Source organism: Phalangium opilio, unplaced genomic scaffold, assembly GCF_054372755.1.
Source record: "Phalangium opilio isolate 3A_F unplaced genomic scaffold, DU_Popi_V2 ptg000087l_1, whole genome shotgun sequence".
In the NCBI taxonomy this organism is placed as follows: domain Eukaryota; kingdom Metazoa; phylum Arthropoda; class Arachnida; order Opiliones; family Phalangiidae; genus Phalangium; species Phalangium opilio.
In genome coordinates, this window is record NW_028324192.1 from 11,322 (window position 1) to 32,212 (window position 20,891).

A 20,891-nucleotide genomic window follows, 5' to 3' on the forward strand; every position below is an offset into this window, starting at 1 on the left:
AGAAAAGGCCTGCGTAACAGAAGAAATTTTACGAGCAACCCCTTCTAGCTCATTGTATCCTACTGAAGGGGCAAAGTCTGCCTCGCGTGAATCCAGTGGGAGAAGAAATTCTCCCACCGCCGCGGTTTTAACTAAACCGCCGGGGGGAGGCACGAAATCAAAGGTTGCGAAACCAAACGCAAGCAATGCCAATAGGTCAAAGACTCCTACGCTGGTGAAGCCAGCGCAAAACGATTTAAGTCGCGTAGAATGCTATAAGTGCGGACTCTTAGGGCATTATGCCACAACCTGTCCGGACAACCAAGAAGTCGCGCAAAGAAAATAAAGCCCCTTATGGAATTTGGCTCTATGGATGTGCGTCGCTGTGAGGTTGATCCTCCCCACAGAAAAAACTATGTTTAGGTTTTGAATGTATTATATGAAACTAAACACGTTTTAAAGCTAAACGTTAGATTTTTACATTCAATTTATAAACACCACCGTGTTCTTATGCTAAACATTGCGATGATAAACATTTTACCTTGCTGCTTTAAGCACGAGACCCGTTCTTAGCCTAAACGTTCCGTTTTATAAACATAAACCTAAATGTTAACATTTAGGAATTCACATTGGATGTTTGGGCGCAGAAAGGGAATTAGGGTTGAAACATGAATGTGTTAGTTTTTTCACTTTTGATAACAGTTTCGACTTCGACATGGTTTTACATGTCCTAAGTTTCAAGTAGGAACCCAATCTGAGTTGTTTACAATTCATTCGAGTGAGCAACGGCTGCCCCGAGTATCAAATTAAGAAGTGTGATTAACATTTTACATCAATTTTATTCTTAAAAAAACGTCAACCCAAATAGTTCTACATAGCAAGGATACCCTTTTCTCAATTCGACTTTTAATCTGGAACGTGGTAAGCTGGTAAATATCCCCACCGGCAGAGCGCGGTAGTAATCTCGGATGTGTCAAAACTCAAAATACTAAAGATTCATGCAAAAACGAGAGAGAAGGCCTAGTATAACAATGAACAAATTCTTAGTACAGATAGGCGTCGCCAGAAGTCGTCGCCCTATACTGATTCACCCACGCCGGGTCATGAATTTTCTTAAAGGCTTGAAGGCTGGACTCGCTGGAAATTGTAATTATGAAAATTAAGAGGTGATTTTTACTTTTGGTTAACTTTGTCACGATATAGTTATATGTCATAATTCTGCTCACAGAAGAATTAGTGTAATAAGAATGACGCTGGGCAGCTGGGAACACAAATCAGTATAGCCTGATTTAAGCCTTTGTCACTGTCAGTCTGTCACTGACTCGCTGATGTTTTTAGTTGTGCTAACAATCATCCGAAGTACTTAATGTTAATTGAAAGCAGCTTATATTTTCTTAATAAGTGCACTTGAAAAATCCTTTTTCGGTTTTTGATCAAGCTAATTATGGAAACATCAGATTTGAAAGTGTGCCAATATTGTACATATTACACTAAATATGATAAACTGTTAACACAACATTATATCCGCTACCACAAACACTTGGCTAAAATGTCGTTTCGGTGCAACGTTTGCGGTGCGGTATTCAGAAATTATAATTCTTATCGGAGTCATAAATTAAGAAAACACTCTAATTCTGAAGTTGCGGAAAACGTTCTGATAGACGATGCTCAATTTCCCCTTGATGATCGTGACTAATGTGAATCTGACGATGAACCAGTAATATCTACCCAGCAGTATATTGAGGCATCTTACCTCCTGAAACTCAAAGAGAAGCATGGTTTATCGGATGATCTAATAACAGATATTATGGCGACCACCTCGGAACTAATTGTTCATTAAAATCAGGCTAACGTAAATGTCGGGGAAAGAAATATATTTCAAGGATTAGAAAGCTCTTACAAGAGAGATAGGTTTTTCAAAACTAAAATGAACTATGTGGAACCTGTTGCTCTAAAACTCGGTGAAGATAAAAAGCAATCAAATATTGTTACAACATGTTTTGCACAATATATTCCATTTGTGACGTCAGTCAAGCACTTGCTCGCGATGCCAGATGTAGAAGAAATTATATCATTGAACCGGGGCGATTCAAATGTCATATCAGATATTTTTGATGGTGTTGAATTGAAACGTAAATGCCCAGCTATTGAATCAGAAAATGGAGTTTTAAATTTACTATTTTCACTATATCTGGATGATTTGGAAATATGCAACCCTATTGGGGCTCACGCTAAAACTCACAAAGTTACTGTATTTTACTGGCAACTGCTAAACCTTCCGCCGTACTTACGTTCGAAGTTAGCTTCCATACATCTTCTCGCAGTTGCTAAGCAAAAGGATTTAAAGAAGTTTCCAACAAATTTGTTACTTGAAACTTTCAAACGTGAAATGAAAGACTTACATGCTGGTATAACCTGTCGAATTAATGGTGTGGAGAGATTAGTAAAGGGGAAATTGGCTTTCATACTTGGGGATACTCTCGCTGCCCAAGAAATAGGTGGATTTAAAGAAGGTGTAGGAAACGCTTTTAAATTTTGCAGAACTTGCGAAATTAACAAAACTGAAATTAAGTCCTCAATTTTGTCGGAAACATTTCCACTGCGTGACGAAGAGGAACATATTGATCGTCTAACAGCATTAACCAATTGTACCAAGAAAACGAGAGTCTACTGGTCAAGAAAATATGGTGTGAACAGAACATCAGAATTACTTGGTATACCTGATTTCCAAGTAACCAAAGATCTCCTAATTGATCCAATGCACGTACTTCTAGAGGGAGTTGTTAAATATGAAATTCGACTAATGCTCCACCACTTCATTTATGAGCTTAAACTTTTTAGCCTTGAGCAATTAAACTTTGCTATCCAGTCATTTAAATATGAAAAACATGAGCTAAAAGTTAAACCCTCTTTGATTGAAAAGAAACATTTGTTGTCATCCGGTGAATTAAAACAAACAGCTTCAGCAATGAAGACATTGATATTCTTCATGCCTTTGTACATTGGCAGTGAAGTACCAGCTGATAACTCACACTGGAAAATTTTTTTAACTTTGACCCAAATAACACAGATATGCTTTTCAACAGTCGCCAATGACAATACTGTTATAAATCTGAAATGCCTAATTGCAGAGCATAACGAAAACTTTCAAATATTGTACCCTAATTCCAGTGTTACCCCAAAAATGCATTACCTGGTACATTTTCCCGAGCAACTAAGAAACTACGGTCCATTACGGTATCACTCTTGCATGAGATTTGAAAGTAAACACTCTTATTTCAAGGGGAAAAAATGGAGGTGTTTCAAATCAGTACCCAAAACAATGGCATTTAAGCACAAACGATGGCTCTGTTTGAATCAAGCCAATGGTTATGGTGGTAAAATCATCATTTTCTTGGCGATATTGACCAAGTCAAAGAAGGCTACGACTGCAATTTGGAGGAAGATATAAGGAATCTCCTTCTTAACTTTGATGAAAATGCAGCAGATACTAAATTTATGCATGTGAGCCCGACTATAAAAATCTATGGTCATGTATATCAGAGTGGTACGATTCTGGTTAAAGAATTCTCCGATGAAATCGGCCCAACTTTTATGGCCGTTATAAATCCCGTTTGCATAAATCTTAAAGCTTATGTTATTGCCATCCAAACTGAAATAGACTTTTTCGACAAACATTTGAATCGTTATGTTTGTACAAAGCCAAACTCAGGAAGAAAACTTCTATATCCTATAAAAAAACTCAAGTACATGTGGCCACAAGTGTCTTATATCGCAGAAAACAAGTTACTCGTAATGATATACAATGCTGAAAATGTGGAGATACTTTAACTATATCTAGGATTACAACTTTGCTAGGTATGTTTAATTTGAAATCTTTTTATAGCTTTTAATTGGGATTCACCGCAAGATTGCACTGTTTAATATTACAGTAAAACAGCCTCCAATTGCAATGAATAGAAAGCTATAAACGTATCTGAAACTGGTGGGACATGGCACTTTATTAATAGAGAGAAAATAAGGGAATCACGTTTTGTACATAATGTAAATTGAAGGTCAGTTGGGTGTATTTGACTAACACAATGCAATGAGAGACTGGACATTTATGCCAACTAAAATCTCAATTTTCATCAAATATAACACTGAAAGCGCAGAAAACCCGTTCTTCAAAATTGAACTATCCGACCCCTCGATCTACATGGTCTTCCAACTTGACAAAGGCTGCAGGTGTTTTTAATTAAGGGAATAAGAGAGTTCAAAGCCTACTAAGAATAGTAGAAAATTTTGGGGAATTTTATTTCTTCCCACTCTAGAGTGGATTTTCTTTGAAGCTCACTTTCAGATCGCTACTCGTGCAGTTAGTCCTGTTTAAGTTTTGCAAACGGGTTTTCCTTTAGTAATTATATTTTTTAACTTAAAATTAAACAACTTAAGTATTATGTTGTTTAAAATAACATCAAAGGATCGAAAAATAAGGAAAGCTGTAGTGGCAACCAGCTTCAAAGAATTTCTTAATTCAGGTAAAAAAATAAAATCTAATTCATTCACTTAAGATTAAGGCTTCGGAATAAAGTTTAGTTTGTATAAAACGTTTCAGCATGCGTCAAGTTGAACATAAATGCAAACTCCAATGTAGAATTGAAAGCTGTGTTAGAATCGGATCGTACTGAAATTGACGAGTGGGAAGTTTTATCGTTATTTGCGGGAGAAATCATCATGATTATAAATGAAAATGAATTTTATGAAGCTAAAGTGAGGACTAACATTTAAAGATGTTTTTATAATTTTACGACTGGCAATTGATTTATTCGTTTTTAAGAGATAAAGAAGTAGAAAAAAGATATAATTAATTTATAAAAGGTGCTAAAATATGCATAAAAACATTTGAAGATGGAAATTAAAAACAAAAGAATTTTTCCCATAGCCAATCAGGGGCCGCTAAAAAGGGCTCTCACTCATTTGTTTTCCCGGTCAAGGATTAGCCCACTTCAAGGCTCGTTGAACTTAGTTTCACTGTTATTATTGGAATTAATTTATGAAATTGGACTAGATTGTGGTCCAAGCGTTTTTTACGATATACAACACTTTTCTTGTAGCACGAACTAGTCCTATTTAATAGATTAATTCCAATAATAACGCGGAAATTAAGTTTAATGAGCGTTGAAGCGACCAATCCTTGACTACAGAATTGAAAGAGTCGCTGAAAATTTATTTTTTTTAAAGAAATTTCCGTATTTATAGTTTCTTGGAAGTGGGTTAGTGAGCTAAAATCACAACTTTAAAAATTAATTAATGAGAATGGTTTGATGAGATATCTTAATGTTTCTTTGCATATTTTTAACACTCATAATGAATTAAAAAATAACGTTTTTCTTCTTCATTATCCCTTTAATGCCACCTATTAAATTTTCCCTTTTTTTAATTTAGACTATATTAGTCCAAGATTGTGATGTTAGTGATGTTCCTTCTAATAGTTCAGCATCAACTAGCACTAGCAATTATGAAAATACACCTTTTCCAAATCCTTCCGAATTAATTGATATTGATTTCGCATCAGTTGAAAATGGAGATTTAAATTATATATCTAAAGTATCGGTAAGTTTATTTGCTGATATTATAGCTTTAAAATAATTTTCTGAGCCTTTCTTTAAAATCCAAGGACCATGACCTCCTAAACAATGGTTTTTCTGGCCTTTTTTTCTTTAAAACCTCTATAACCGTGGTGCTTTTATTGAAGTAAAAAAAACCCTCATAATCTTTTAAGTATATTTAGAAACTATTTAAATTGGAAAAATATTTAGAAACTATTTAAATTGGAAAAATATTTAGAAACTATTTAAATTGGAAAAATATTTAGAAACTATTTAAATTGGAAAAATATTTAGAAACTATTTAAATTGGAAAAATATTTAGAAACTATTTAAATTGGAAAAATATTTAGAAACTATTTAAATTGGAAAAATATTTAGAAACTATTTAAATTGGAAAAATATTTAGAAACTATTTAAATTGGAAAAATATTTAGAAACTATTTAAATTGGAAAAATATTTAGAAACTATTTAAATTGGAAAAATATTTAGAAACTATTTAAATTGGAAAAATATTTAGAAACTATTTAAATTGGAAAAATATTTAGAAACTATTTAAATTGGAAAAATATTTAGAAACTATTTAAATTGGAAAAATATTTAGAAACTATTTAAATTGGAAAAATATTTAGAAACTATTTAAATTGGAAAAATATTTAGAAACTATTTAAATTGGAAAAATATTTAGAAACTATTTAAATTGGAAAAATATTTAGAAACTATTTAAATTGGAAAAATATTTAGAAACTATTTAAATTGGAAAAATATTTAGAAACTATTTAAATTGGAAAAATATTTAGAAACTATTTAAATTGGAAAAATATTTAGAAACTATTTAAATTGGAAAAATATTTAGAAACTATTTAAATTGGAAAAATATTTAGAAACTATTTAAATTGGAAAAATATTTAGAAACTATTTAAATTGGAAAAATATTTAGAAACTATTTAAATTGGAAAAATATTTAGAAACTATTTAAATTGGAAAAATATTTAGAAACTATTTAAATTGGAAAAATATTTAGAAACTATTTAAATTGGAAAAATATTTAGAAACTATTTAAATTGGAAAAATATTTAGAAACTATTTAAATTGGAAAAATATTTAGAAACTATTTAAATTGGAAAAATATTTAGAAACTATTTAAATTGGAAAAATATTTAGAAACTATTTAAATTGGAAAAATATTTAGAAACTATTTAAATTGGAAAAATATTTAGAAACTATTTAAATTGGAAAAATATTTAGAAACTATTTAAATTGGAAAAATATTTAGAAACTATTTAAATTGGAAAAATATTTAGAAACTATTTAAATTGGAAAAATATTTAGAAACTATTTAAATTGGAAAAAATATTTAGAAACTATTTAAATTGGAAAAATATTTAGAAACTATTTAAATTGGAAAAATATTTAGAAACTATTTAAATTGGAAAAATATTTAGAAACTATTTAAATTGGAAAAATATTTAGAAACTATTTAAATTGGAAAAATATTTAGAAACTATTTAAATTGGAAAAATATTTAGAAACTATTTAAATTGGAAAAATATTTAGAAACTATTTAAATTAGAAAAATATTTAGAAATTATTTTTCCGGCTCAAATATAAGTAAAAAAGCCTGAAAAGCCACTTTTTCAAGGATTTGGTAATTTAAGTGTTGAAGATAGCTTCATTTCCGTAATTCGACTCGTTAGAGTAATCCCTTTGCAGCTTGCCTCACCTAGAAATTGATTTACTTCACTTTCAGCAGCAACCAGTTGAAAGAGAAATAAAAATTACTCTACCAAAGTTCTCTGACTATGTAGAATCCCGATTGGCGGATGGTAAGCCTATGGCAATGTTTTCTGAACTTGTCTCGCAATTAGCTTACGGCCTTCTTGCCGTGTATAAGATGGACACAAAAGGAGAATATGACGCTGTTGGTCAACTAATGCTAAGGAAATACCCTTGCATACATGTTGACAAGACAAGTAAAGTACCATATGTAAGTTGTAATTGGGCGAAATTGTTGGCTCTAGTTTGAAATAATTGGTTTTAAATTTTTTTTTAAAATGTCAATTTAGAAGTACTTGATTCAGAAGCTGTCTCAGAAGATAAGGCACATCAGGTGGCTTAGAAAAGAAGAGAATCGGGAGTGGTGAGGGCGCAATCACCAAAAAACGCAAGAAGAATGAAATATCACCAGCTAGCTCGTCCTATAATGTGGAATTGGAAACTGAAGACATTTCTTACGAGAATGCTTTAATTGAACTGAAAGTGGCTTTTGCTGAAAAAGACATGGATATTCCAAAATTACTGAAACTTCATCGACTGACATTTGGAAAAAGAAGACAATGGCTTATTGATAGCAGTCGTGAATTTTGTGAAATATTGGAAACGTTTCCCCAGCTCTCACATTTTCAATTTGTAAGTACATTTATTTTGTTTTTATAACTTTTCTGTGACTGCATGATTCAATTTCAATTTATTACTTGGAAAAAGGCATTTTATGCCCATCACACCAAGGTCTATGTACAATAATATTGAATGTTAGAATGATAACAATAAACGACTAGCAATCATAACATAGTTGTATAATTATAAAATTTGTAAAATTATTAAATTAGGATTTAATTCGCTTAAAAAAATTTAAAGTCTCTGTATGGGAAATGAGGCTGGCCTCTGGAATGTGCATGGCGTTCCAGTCCCGAATAGTGCGCGGCAAGAATGAATTTAACCTTGCGTTTGTCCGTGAATGTGGCCTTTGTAGATATTGCCTCCCATTTGCTTCCGTCTTATGTCTGGGTGCTGAGGCGACTGGTAGTGTTGCAAGGCTGGGTTTTGCAGAAAAGACAATGTCCGAAAGATGCTGGAGCCTGCGCTTCTGACGCCGGAGTTTTAAGGAAGGCCATTTTAAATTCGTGATAAGTGTGGAAACTGATACCGTCCGATCGAAATGCTTAAAGGGCGACCATCGCGAACGTTACCTCTGCTGAACTTTGGTGACCAAAGATAAATTATTCTTTTCCACCCCTTTTTTTTAACCTAAATACAAAGTTTCATTAAAAGTTCAGTAATTATTATATGCGAGTTCTGAAAAACTGAAACATTGTATTTAATATTCAGCAATTTTAATTTCTTTTTTTTTTGTTACAGCTTGAAGCTGAGTTAAATCTCATGCTAAATAGGACGAATACCAAAAATTTATTCACCACAAATTTCGATAAAATGTATAACTTGTAGAAGGAGAAAATGTTCAACGAAGAAGACCTCGAAGACAATTTTCATACGGATTTGGCCTTAGTAAAATTCTTGGAGAGGAAACTCAAAACTACTACCCAGATTAAACGCTCTAAAGGTCAGACTGTTAAGAATGTCAAAGTAAAGAACAGAAAACAGGATTTTTCAAAGATAAACATTGTTAAGGTAAGAATACATAATTGGGAGGAATACATAGAGCTAGTGGGAATCATTTTTCCCCATATCTTTCATGTTAATTTCCATGCGGGTCTTGTGGGCTGGGCTTGAGTGCTATCTGTCACGGCTCATGATTCTGACGTCAGCGCGTGTTCAGGTGCGCGCGAGGTTCATCGCACAGCGAGATAGATTATTCGTGCAAGGTTCATAGCACAGCGAGATAGATTATTTGCTCCGTAAAATTACTTATAGCTCTTCCCACAAAATCCGCCTAGATACGTTGAGAATAGGGCTACGCAAATTTCCTATTAACTTTATGTATTAAAAGATGCCTACTTAGATGATAACTTAGTGCTTACAATAACAGTGTTTTATAGGATGAACCACCTGTCTCAACCCTGAAAAATGCGCCACAAATAGTGGTCGTAGAAAAGACGGAAAGTGAAAAAGAAGTTTACATTTTATTCAAGGAAGTTCAAATTAATTGTGGATTGCCTTTAAAAACTAGCATTTACTATCTGCTAGCATTTTATTATGCATTTGATTTGAGCTACCCTGGTGTACTTGGTCAAGTACTGGGATTCCTGCAAGAATATGCGCTTAAGGATTTATCACCAAAAACCACATTTATTAAATCATTTAACTATTTGAAGTTTGTTGAAGACAACTGCTTGGAAAATTTAATGCTTGAAACAATAGAAGATTAGTTTTTGTACCATTAATAATGTTGTTTTTTAATAATAAATAAGCCAATCTCTCTAGGCAATTTTTGAAATTTGCAAAATTATTTTCATTATTTTCGAGCTAAACATATTGAAGTAGCAAATGTTGAAAACCTAAATATTTCTATCTAAACGTTCATAATTCTGATGTTGGAAAAGTAAACGTGCATATTTCGTAAAGCTAAACATCACAATTTCAAGTGTTGAAAAGCTAAATAATTTAAGCTAAATAAAATGTTAAAAAGCCAAAATGTTTGAAGCTCAACGCATAGTAAAGCTAAATATGGGAAGCTTAAAATTACGTATTCAACGCGTTCTAATGCTAAATATCTGAAGGTAAACGTGTTTATAGCCTAAACAGAAAAAACACCGAACATGTTCAGGATGTAAACAAATAAGACCTAAACATGTTTAGTATATTCATGTGTTCAAAACTCTGTTGCATTTTGACAATTAGGAAAATGTTTAGATTCTAAACATAGTTTTTTCTGTGTAATTCTTACCCATGAAAACCATTCTTTAACGTTTATTTTTCGATACGGTCGTTTCATGTTCTAATTCGCATTATCCACTTCACTGTGTTCCCCTATATTGAATATAAACGAAAGGGAAAGTATCATTTGTACTTTTTCCCAAGTAATTAAAAAAAGCCTAACCATAATATTCCGTTTCTAAAAGCTTTATTTGTACGAAACATGAGCTAACATCGCTCGATTGCCGTCAAGGATTTTTGTTTTGTAATTTTCTCCCCCAAATTGTTTATATAAAGCATGGTTACTACAAAAACCATGGTAAGAAAAGCTGTTTGTCTTTCTTTTGTCCTGTTTTTCTTTCGAAACTTAAAAATATCAGTGGCATAAGGAGATGAAATGTACCACGTGATCCGTGTAAAACACTGGTCGGAGCTTGAGGGAGGCAAACCCCCAGGATAAAAAAGGCCCTCAACTAATTTTACCCATGAGAGTGAGGCCACGCCCACTTCAAATTCTTTCTTTTATCTGTTGTGTTTTTACTTTCGATCATTTGGAATCACTGACAAAATAAGAAGGGGGACCAGGCGTTCCACCAAACAGACACAAGTGAATATCTGAAGAACGACCACAAATAACGCGAGTGTTGTTTAAAGTTATTTTAATTTTTCATTGCCATTTTGCTCGGAGTAGTTTTATCTGAGTGATAATCAATGCTTTATTTCAAGTGCTTTTGCACTGTAACAAGACCTCGTTAAATATTACTCCATTATGGCACACATCTGGCTGACAAAACGAAACGGTGTTAATCGATTTGAAATGTGAAGGGAAAAAGGTATTTCTTGAATCGCGTGATATATAATAATAACGACGCGTTGGCTGAAAGTTTCTAATGTTTTATTATTTATATTCTTCTACCATCGAAGGAGAAAATTAAGCTTTTGACCTAACAGGACTAAAATAAACAGTTAATACGGGGGAGGGATAAATAGGCCTAAACTACCCCCTCAACACACTCACTGAAAAGTGTAGCTATCTCCTTGGTTTCTTGTCCAAACAATCAGCGCTGCATTTTATGACGTCATCTTTTTCAAAATTGGTGACGTCAATCTCTCTTGACCAGCGCCCTCCTTATTGTTTCAGTTTCAATTGTTCTTATTAGAATTGAAACAGGAGAAGCTAAATTGATTCAATTAATCTTAAATTAAGGACTATTACTTTCTCAAATGATTCATGGACGTAAATCCGATACAAAGAATCTCGAAATTTAGATTTAATCTTTTTTAATGTCTTTTCGGCGTCGGGATTTTTTTCGTCGTGATTTTGGTGTCGAGATTCTTTGTGTCAGGATTCTGACCAGCAGCCTGTCAAGTAACTTATAATTTAATATTAATTTTTATTAATTAATCCTAATGAGTACAAAGCTACATGGTGTTGTTTTTGCTATTACTATTAAACATGTTGGCTAATCTTTTCATAGCGTAGTTTTTTTTCCGGACATAAAGAAATATTAAACCATGCCGAACTTTTTTAAAAAGGACTTCACATTCCGTTGAAGATGGATGCTAATTTGATAATAATTTCAGCGATGAAGGTGGCTGTGGCAATTCCCAAACCGTAGACGAATAAAATGAATGTCCCGCGTGTTTCGTTGATTGACATTGCTGACAGGCCTTTCGCTGGTTTTTTCCATGTAACTCTCGAAATGTAGAAATTGTTTTTGAAAAACAAGTAATCCGAGAATTTTGTCTCGGTGGCTACCATCGTTCTAAAATGAAAGACAAATAGAATGAAAGATAATTTGCAAATTCTCATCAATGAATTCAATGCCGTGCAATAGATACAAAGCCATTTATTTCTTACGCAAGAGTCATTTGCTCAATATACTCAGGACACCTTTTCGTTTCGCTACTGACAGGAAAGACAAACAACAGATTTTTGATTCGCTTTGCGTTGATGTAGAAAAGCAATTTCCCGGCATCTGCTTCGTTTTCAAGAAGAATTGACATAAGATTTTCGATGTAAAACTGTGGTACAAGGATTCCAGTTCTTCCCAAAAATACGTCCGTATACGTATTAATGTCTAAGAGGTCATCTACTTCCGCGTATTGTACTCTCGAAGCCAGGGACAGTTGGGGTTCATTTTGCACGGTGGCCTTTTCCTAATATTACACCGAGATAGCAATAAGGCACTTTTATACACAAACACTAAACGTACCCATTCCTTAAAAAATCTGACGGCGCTGTCGGTAGGGCTAAATATAATTTTAGCGTTGGTGTATTTGCTGAAACTTTCTAGACTGTCGATCAAGATGTGTTCGGTTGAGTACAGTTCCGTTTTCAAGGCGGATCCCATGAATATTGAAATGAATAAAATAGCAATCAGCCACGAACCGATTATGATCCTCCATGAAATGCTTTTCGAAACCCGAATAAAGGCTGGAAAATAATTCAAAATTATCTTTTGGAAATTGTGCAATTTGGGAAAAATCCACAGGAAAAAGTCAATCGTCACTTAAGTCAAGTACTTACGCTCGAAGAAAAATATACAAACGAAATCCCAAGTGAAATTTGAATGGTTTAAAACTTTCCGACGAATAGATGTTTGTTTTTGACGTCTTCCCTGACCTCTGTTTGTAACAAACTCGGAAAGCTTCGCCAGTAGCGGTAGGACGACGATGCACGAAACAAGGAGATACGAAACCTGAAAAAATTATTTAACCTTTCCAAGCTATGGTGTAAAATAGTTAGAAAAATCATTTCTTACCGTACTGTCGATGGTCAAAAAGGACATGGAATAGTTTTCAACTTCATCCGGTGGCCCAGTCATTAAGTAGAGCTCTGATGTCAAGTACACCGGTGAATAGTACAAAAATCGTCGTTCGCAATGTCCGAAAGCTCGACGGTAAATAAAACGGCAAACATATCCTGAAATAGCCAATAAAAATCACCTAACCAATGATCTTGCGGTAATTATGCAATTTGTCGTATTAGTTGAATGGTATTTACCTTAATTTGTATTATCGAGCTACCATTTGCCATTAATTCCTTATATGGAATAGCAGTGTATTCAAATCTGTATAATTGAAACGTAAATAGCATGTTATCCTCGCAATAAATCCCATCATTTCTGGTATTTTCAGTTATTAAAAGTCCGTATCAGCTCCTTACTTCACGTTAAAGAGTTTGATGTACATCTTCTCCACTAACTTGATCGATTGCTCAAGTGACTCTTGAGCTAGAAGCTCCTAAAAGGCAGATTTTATATTGCAATATCCCGATCAGTAAGTTTGATTGTATTTATATTACCTCGCTTATTACAATGGGAACACTTCCGCATTCCGCTGCTCTAAAGAAATAATAATAATTGTGTAACAGGAATAATTGAAACGAGTAAGATTACTTGTATTTGTAGAAGAGATTTTCGCTCTTATATACTTTGGTGAGATTCATCCCAAATAAATTTTCGCAATTCATGGCTTCTCAGTTTGTTGTCGTAAAATGGATTATTTCTTTTTCAGGAATTTTTAATTGACGTTTCGTTTTGCTAATTTGTTGATAAGGTGTTGATAGCAATTCTCAAAGCGCAAAACCATCGGAAAAGACTCAACTTATTTTTACGCGGCGGCAACGCCCTTGCTGAGTATAAAAGAGTTAACGTTGGCTTAGTTTTTTGCAATTGACTAAAGTGGTTAATATTGAGCAATGCACGCTAGAAATTGAGACTACGTGCTTTGTCTGTGAAAATATTAGCAGCCTATATATTGATCACGCCCTGCCATTAGATATTTGTCATAATTGTCTCCTGACAATTTCTGCTGCACGTAAGCCAACTGTTTATGATAATTTTGGAAGTGCCATTTCACGTTCTAATTCGTAGTATCTCCTCACTACGTTCCATTCTAACATTTGGAAAAGTTTCGTTTACGTCTAAAGTTTACTTTGGTAAAGAATATAACGGTTGCAAAGTTTATTAAGTGTGGAATTATATGACCAGTCAACCACTTTCTAATAAAACTAGATCAACATAAATTAACATATTTACTGAAATGAAAATTGAGTTGTTTATCTTACACTTTTCGTATTTAGTTGTATTGCCATCATTCTTAAGCCGCCTTAACACGAGACACTTTGGAAACCGTTTGCAACCGAATTAGAAAAGTCTAATCCTTTTGAAAATTAATAAATAATTTTCCCACGTTAGATCTCTATGTTTAACTGTCAAATATGCCATTTCCACCAATCGAAAACAGTTTGTTAACGTGGCTTTAGTCGATGTGAATAATGAAAACATTTCTGATGTCCAAAGATCAGTGTTCGATGAAACCTCAAGCTCAACTATTAAGTCAAATTTAATCAAATAACAAAAGAAAACGTAACGTATTGGAATTCGTGCAGCATTAATTCTATCTATATCTATATAAATCAAAGTCCTGAATGACTGATAATCAACGCCCAGCCAAAACCGCTTGCCCTAGAAGGCTGAAAACTTGCAGGAACGTTACTCATAAGTAGTAGGCGCTTACTAAGAAAGATTTTTTGCTATCTGCCGCCATCTTAAAAAATGGCGCCCGAAAATGTAAAAAATCTTCTCTATGCAACAAAGTCCGCGCGTTTCAACAGATTTCACAAATATTTAGTACACTGGTTTCCTTTAACATATAAACGGGTTGAATGGTCTTTCGGGTTCGATTTCTTGCCATCTTTTTAAATGACGGTCAAAAACTTAAAAACCCTTCCTTATAGAATAATATCCGCGTGAAAAATAATAAAAAATGTCCTGACGGGCTGACGGGCAACGCCGAGTGCCTTCGCTCCAAGGGTGCTAAAAAAATATTAGTCATCAGTAAAATGTACCCATTCTTTATATCATTTTGATGGAAGTTCTTATTACACGCGAGCAACGCCGCGGGTAACAGCTAGTCTGCAATAAGAAAGTAGTGATGAAAGCCCCAATTCGTATTTTGAAGCTGCCAGCAAATAATTTTAAATTTAACGTTGCCAATTTCAATCACCGTGTATTATCGATAGTTTTATTTAAAAATTATGCCCACATGTAAGATGATAATATTTACTAAAATAACCTGAAACGCACGACTATTAAAATATGGTCTTGCTTTTAACTAGGGATGAACCGGTACCGATACTCGGGGTTTCCTGCCCCGATAGTATCGGATCGGTTTAATATGATACTAAACCGATACTCGTTTAAAATGCGCGTTATATGGCGCTGTAATGTGGACGTAAGGAATCCAGCACTGCTTTCTTTTAGCAATTTTTAATTTTCTACTTAGTACATTTCTCTCTAAGCCTAACACTGTTCTTGAAACTTTACTTTCTTTAAAAACAACACAAAAACCAAAAACCACGCGACCATACTCAACGGTCAAAACTCTACTCACTCACTTCTCGTGACCTCGCGCATATCTATATCACCTCTCTCACGTGTCCTCACTAAACAGCCTATCTCACTTGTCCTCACTAACACAGCCTATCTCACTTGTCCTCACTAATACAGCCTATCTCACTTGTCCTCACTAACACAGCCTATCTCACTTGTCCTCACTAATACAGCCTATCTCACTTGTCCTCACTAATACAGCCTATCTCATAAACTTATTACGTATTGTTACACATCTCCCCTTTCAGTTGACATGTCCTCATGTCTCAATTAAAAAAAATAATTTTAAAGTATATACGGCCTAGAATTAATCATATCCAGATTTAGTAATCATTAAGATGACGAGGTAATTGTCGTTGCTCAGCGTCCCGTCGGTCGTCAGATAATCGTTTGAAACAGTTCCTAGCGTAATGGCTGTTCCTTTCACTATTGTAGCAAGTTTCACGAGCAGGGGTAGCTTGCTGATAGTAACCGCGGTAATCATTATTAATACCTTCTTTCGGTAGTATAATTCATGAAATTACTCTATAAATTATTTCCTAGTATATTTAATGTAAATGGCCAGAGTACTACTAAAAATATCGGTATCGGTTGAAGTATCGGGTTTTTGGATCATAGTGAGTAAGTATCGGTTGAAGTGTCGGGTTTTTGGATCATAGTGAGTAAATAACGGTTGAAGTATCGGGTTTTTGGATCATAGTGAGTAAATATCGGTTGAAGTATCGGGTTTTTTTGAATCATAGTGAGTAAATTTCGGTATCGATCGGTATCGGTCATGTTTGCACCGGTATCGATCGGTATTGCGTTAAGCCTTAGCCTGGTATCGGCCATCTCTAGTTTTAAATGCCAAAATAAAGCATTTTTATTATACTAATATTTTCATATCGAGGGTTCGTTCATAAGGGCAACCACCTATAACGCTGTAACGACGACCTCCACGTTCCTTCGAAGTCGTCTGCTTCATCTATTTTTTTATTTGTGGTTACAATTTCTCTCTTAAGCGCCACTAGCTCTGTGTAAAAAGATGAAAAAACTAAAATTTGAGAGGGATAAAAACCCCCGCCGCCACCTTCTAAAGGCAGTAGTTTTTGTAACGCGAACAAATACCTCCTGGTATTTACGGATTATGCCACCAAATCTGTCGAACTATACCCAATGAAGAATATCACAGCCAGAACGTGTGCGAAGAAACTCGTCTCCATGATAGTTCGCTACGGATGTCCGAAAGCCATCTTAAGCGACAATGGGACTCAATTTGTTTCACAACTTTGGAAGGACATTCTCAAGATGTTCAAAGTCAAGCCACGATACATCACTCCGTATAATCGTGGAGCGCACAAAGAGAGTTCTGGGCGAAATTATTTCGATGTTCGTTGGTCGAGATCACCGAAGATGGGACGAGAACTTACCGTTTATCCAGTTCGCCATCAACTCGACTACACACACGACAACAGGAAGAACTCCTTTCTACCTGAACATGGGTAGGGAGCCGAGATTTCCCTGGGACTTAGACGTGGGTATGCCAGTAGCGGACTTTGTTGAGAGGTTCGCATCGCTCTCAGCTTTAGCGAAGCAACTAGCTTTGTCTAAGGAGCTTGCCACGAAAGCGCAAGCACACCAGAAACGCTACTACGAAAAAAGGCGGGAAGGAATTGAATTTCCCGTTGGTGCGCTTGTCTGGAAAGAGACGAATCCCTTGTCTCAAGCGGCAACCAATATCGCCGCTAAGCTATGTCCCAAATGGGATGGTCCCTACAAGATCTCAAAGAAACTAGACCGATTGCGATACAAATTAGAAGACCCAGAAACCGGAGAAATCAAAGGAATCGAGAATATCGCGCACTTAAAGCTATATTGGTCAAATAAAGATGTCTGCCGACCGGACAGAAGCCAGTCATCCTCAACGTCAAGGAGTTCATCTTCAAGTTCTACCTCGTCACAATCCGTACCTATACTTCAGGACGCTGGAGTCAGTACTGGTGACGAACGTCGTGAGACTCGGCGAGAACGAAGACAACGACTGTTGAGAGATCAAGAAGCGCAGACCGAATCGTCTGGAGAAGAACCAAGGAGAACTCAAACCTCATCTTCATCCACTCATGGTTCCTCTTCTTCCCCGTCGGAAGAAATGCCAGAGACCTTCCCAGAAGTCTCTGATCTACCCGAGGAATCTGAGCCAGTCGCATTCGCCTTATTCTCAGATCCTCCCGCGGTCTTCCGAGTGAATCGGATGCCGCCAGACCTTTCTCCACTTTCCTCTCTTGATAGGAGCTCGAGGGAGAAGTCTCTCCCTCCAACCTCTCCATCTTCCTCTCCTGATAGGAGCTCGAGGGAGAAGTCTCTCCCTCCAACCTCTCCATCTTCCTCTCCTGATAGGAGCTCGAGGGAGAAGTCTCTCCCTCCACCCTCTCCTCTATCTCACCCTGACGATTCCAGTTCTTCCTCTGGGGGGAGGATGTAACGACGACCTCCACGTTCCTCCGAAGTCGTCTGCTTCATCTATTTTTTTAATTTATGGTTACAATTTCTCTCACAAGTGGCGCCTTAAGGCACGCGCACACCTATCGTCATCGGACGGACTGCACGTATCGCACGCATCGGATTTTATTATTATTACCATTGTTTCAAATGAGAACGCGCTCATCCGTCCGCATCGTACGTATCGGATGTCGGCAATGCCGACGAGGATTCCCGATAGGGGCATACAATCCGTATGGTCCGTACGGAGCTAAGACAAAAATCGCTTAACGAATGCTCAGATTATGTGTTGATGTAACATAAAATGGCGCTCTTTTAAGATTAGGAAAATTTGCTCGGTTTACCACATTATTCCAAGTTGAAAGGTGTTTTTGGTTAGTAATTTAATCCGGGAAAAATCAGAAAAAATGCTTATTTTTCTAGAAAAAAAAAACACGCACAACTAGCCACTATGTTAAGCCTAGTTTGAAATTTCGCGCATTTGGAATATTCCCGAGTATTCCGCCGCGCATGCTCAATTGCTCATACGCGCGTTCGGAATTTCGGAAATCCGAATGCTCCGAATTTAGTGTGCGCGGTTGAAGAAAATTATTCGATGCGTGCGATCCGTCCGATGACGTTAGGTGTGCGCTAGCCTTTAAGCGCCACTAGCTCTGTGTAAAAAGATGAAAAACTAAAATTTGAGAGGGATAAAAACCCCCTCCGCCACCTTCTAAAGGCAGTATTTTTGTAACGCGAACAAGTACGGACGTGTCTTTTGTTTTGCCCAAAATAAACATTGTAATCTAGTTCTATCTCTCTGCGTTATTTTTCCTACAACAATGGACTACTTGGTAATTATAAAGTAATGGTCAATAAGACCTTTAAACGGGTAACCTGGGAACTTCTATATTGCTAGTTTTTATTTAATTTCTTTGTGAGCCGTGAAATTAGGCCCCCTTTCCTACCTTTAAATTTTACGGTTACAACGCGACTGTTATTTAAAGAGCTATTACTTTCCATTGCCATTTTGCACGGAGTAATTTTATCCGAGTGATAATCAATGTTTTATTTCAAGTGCTTTTGCACTGTAAAAATACCTCGTTATATATATCTCCATGGTGGCAAACAAAGGTAAACGGCATTAGTCGATACCAAATGTGAACAAAATAAAGTTATTATACTGTATGAATCGCGTGATATAAAATAATGACGCCGCTGTGCCCTGAACGTTTCTATATTATATCATTTATAATTTAAGGCGATCGAGTTATATACGGCTATCGAATGAGAAAATTAAGCGTTTCACCTAACTGGACCAAAATGAACAGTTGATAAGGACAATGGATATACAGGGTGTTTCTGATAAGCTAAATTGATAGAAGTAGTTCAAAGAATCAAGGTCTTAAATCAATGGCTTTTGTGTCTTTGTTTCGCAAAAAAAATTAAAATTGAATGTTAATTTTTATTGCGTTTAATCATAAAGAGTGCAAAGCTATGGTATTGGTTTTGTTATTTTTGTTAAACATGTCAGTGTATTTTTTCATTCGAAGTTATCGGCACCGATACTCGGGGTTTCCCTATAGTATCGGATCGGTTGGTTTAATTTGATACTAAACCGATACTCGTTTAAAATGCGTTATATGGCACTACATGACATTTTTAGGTCTTTCAGTAATGTTTTGATGGTGATATCTTATTTCTATGAATGTCAATCGTGATAATTTCTCTTTACATGAAACGTTTGAGAATTTAGTTTATCTATTAACTAATTTTAATAGAAGTTTAAGGATAAAAGGGCCTCTCAGCATATACTAGTTAAAAAAGACAAGCCGTGATATTATTTTGAAAATACCTCTAAACAATGTGCTTAATAGTATAATCCACGAAATTACTCTTTACATTTAAATTATTTCCTTGTATTTTTAAAACATATGTAAATGGCACTGTCCTACTAAAAATATCGGTATCGGGTTTTTGAATCATGGTGAGTAAATATCGGGGTAGGATTGCACTTTACGTGACCCACCCAACTAACAATGGTTTCTAGTTAATTCGACCCTGAGGAGTCCGAAAAAAATAGTTAAAAAATTATTTGGCCGCCGCAAGTTGGTCAAAAAAATTTTTGAAAATTTTAAAATCCACTCACTTACCGCCATTGAAGCCGCTATCCGCTTAACGCATTCTGCACTCAATCTTGCAAAATAAGCCGAGGAGGTCTGTGAAAAATTGCCGGACTCGCGCCGGAGTTTTATAGCTATGGATTTTTTTAAGCTTACGGAAACCGTTCATTTCTGATAAAAGGAGGGAAATATAAATGCGAGAAAAACTGAAATGTTTTGGGAAAATCGTTGAATTTTTTGGGAATTCAATAATTGATAACGGTAAATTTTGAAAAAAGCCGTCAAATTATTCGGGATTTTTTTTAATTCACTCAACATTATTTTTGGGAAAATGTGTCAAATCCTTGGTAAATATGATTTTTTGTAAAAAAAAAATTGAAATAAAAGGCGTAGAGAAAAGGTGTCAAAATATAGGGAAATTGGCAAATGTCAACGTCAATATTTCAGAAAAGGAATCTAGTTTTTTTGCAACTATATTTTGGGAAAGGCGACAAATTATTGAGAAAGAACCAAATGTCAACATCAATATTTTGGAAAAGGCGTCAATTTATTGGGCAGTTAGCAAATGTCAACATCAATATATATGAGGGGTAAATTTATTTCAACTTTATTTTGGAAAAGGCGTCAATTTATTTCAACTATATTTTGTAAAAGGCGTCAATTTATTTCAACTATATTTTGGAAAAGGCGTCAATTTATTTCAACTATATTTTGGAAAAGGCGTCAATTTATTTCAACTATATTTTGGAAA

General features: G+C 35.1%; 2 protein-coding genes across 2 annotated transcripts; both read left to right on the forward strand.

Annotated features, from left to right (window-relative positions):
• Positions 1-1,423: 1,423 nt before the first annotated feature.
• LOC149649638 (uncharacterized) lies at positions 1,424-3,430 on the forward strand. The gene is made up of 2 exons (XM_089849176.1): positions 1,424-1,558; positions 1,826-3,430. The coding sequence occupies exons 1-2, from the start codon at positions 1,424-1,426 to the stop codon at positions 3,428-3,430; spliced, it is 1,740 nt and encodes a 579-aa protein (XP_089705302.1).
• Positions 3,431-7,916: 4,486 nt separating this feature from the next.
• On the forward strand, positions 7,917-9,678 carry LOC149649639 (uncharacterized). The gene is made up of 3 exons (XM_089849209.1): positions 7,917-7,977; positions 8,707-8,976; positions 9,345-9,678. The coding sequence occupies exons 2-3, from the start codon at positions 8,803-8,805 to the stop codon at positions 9,672-9,674; spliced, it is 504 nt and encodes a 167-aa protein (XP_089705335.1). The 5' UTR covers positions 7,917-7,977; positions 8,707-8,802; the 3' UTR covers positions 9,675-9,678.
• The last annotated feature ends 11,213 nt before the right edge of the window (positions 9,679-20,891 follow it).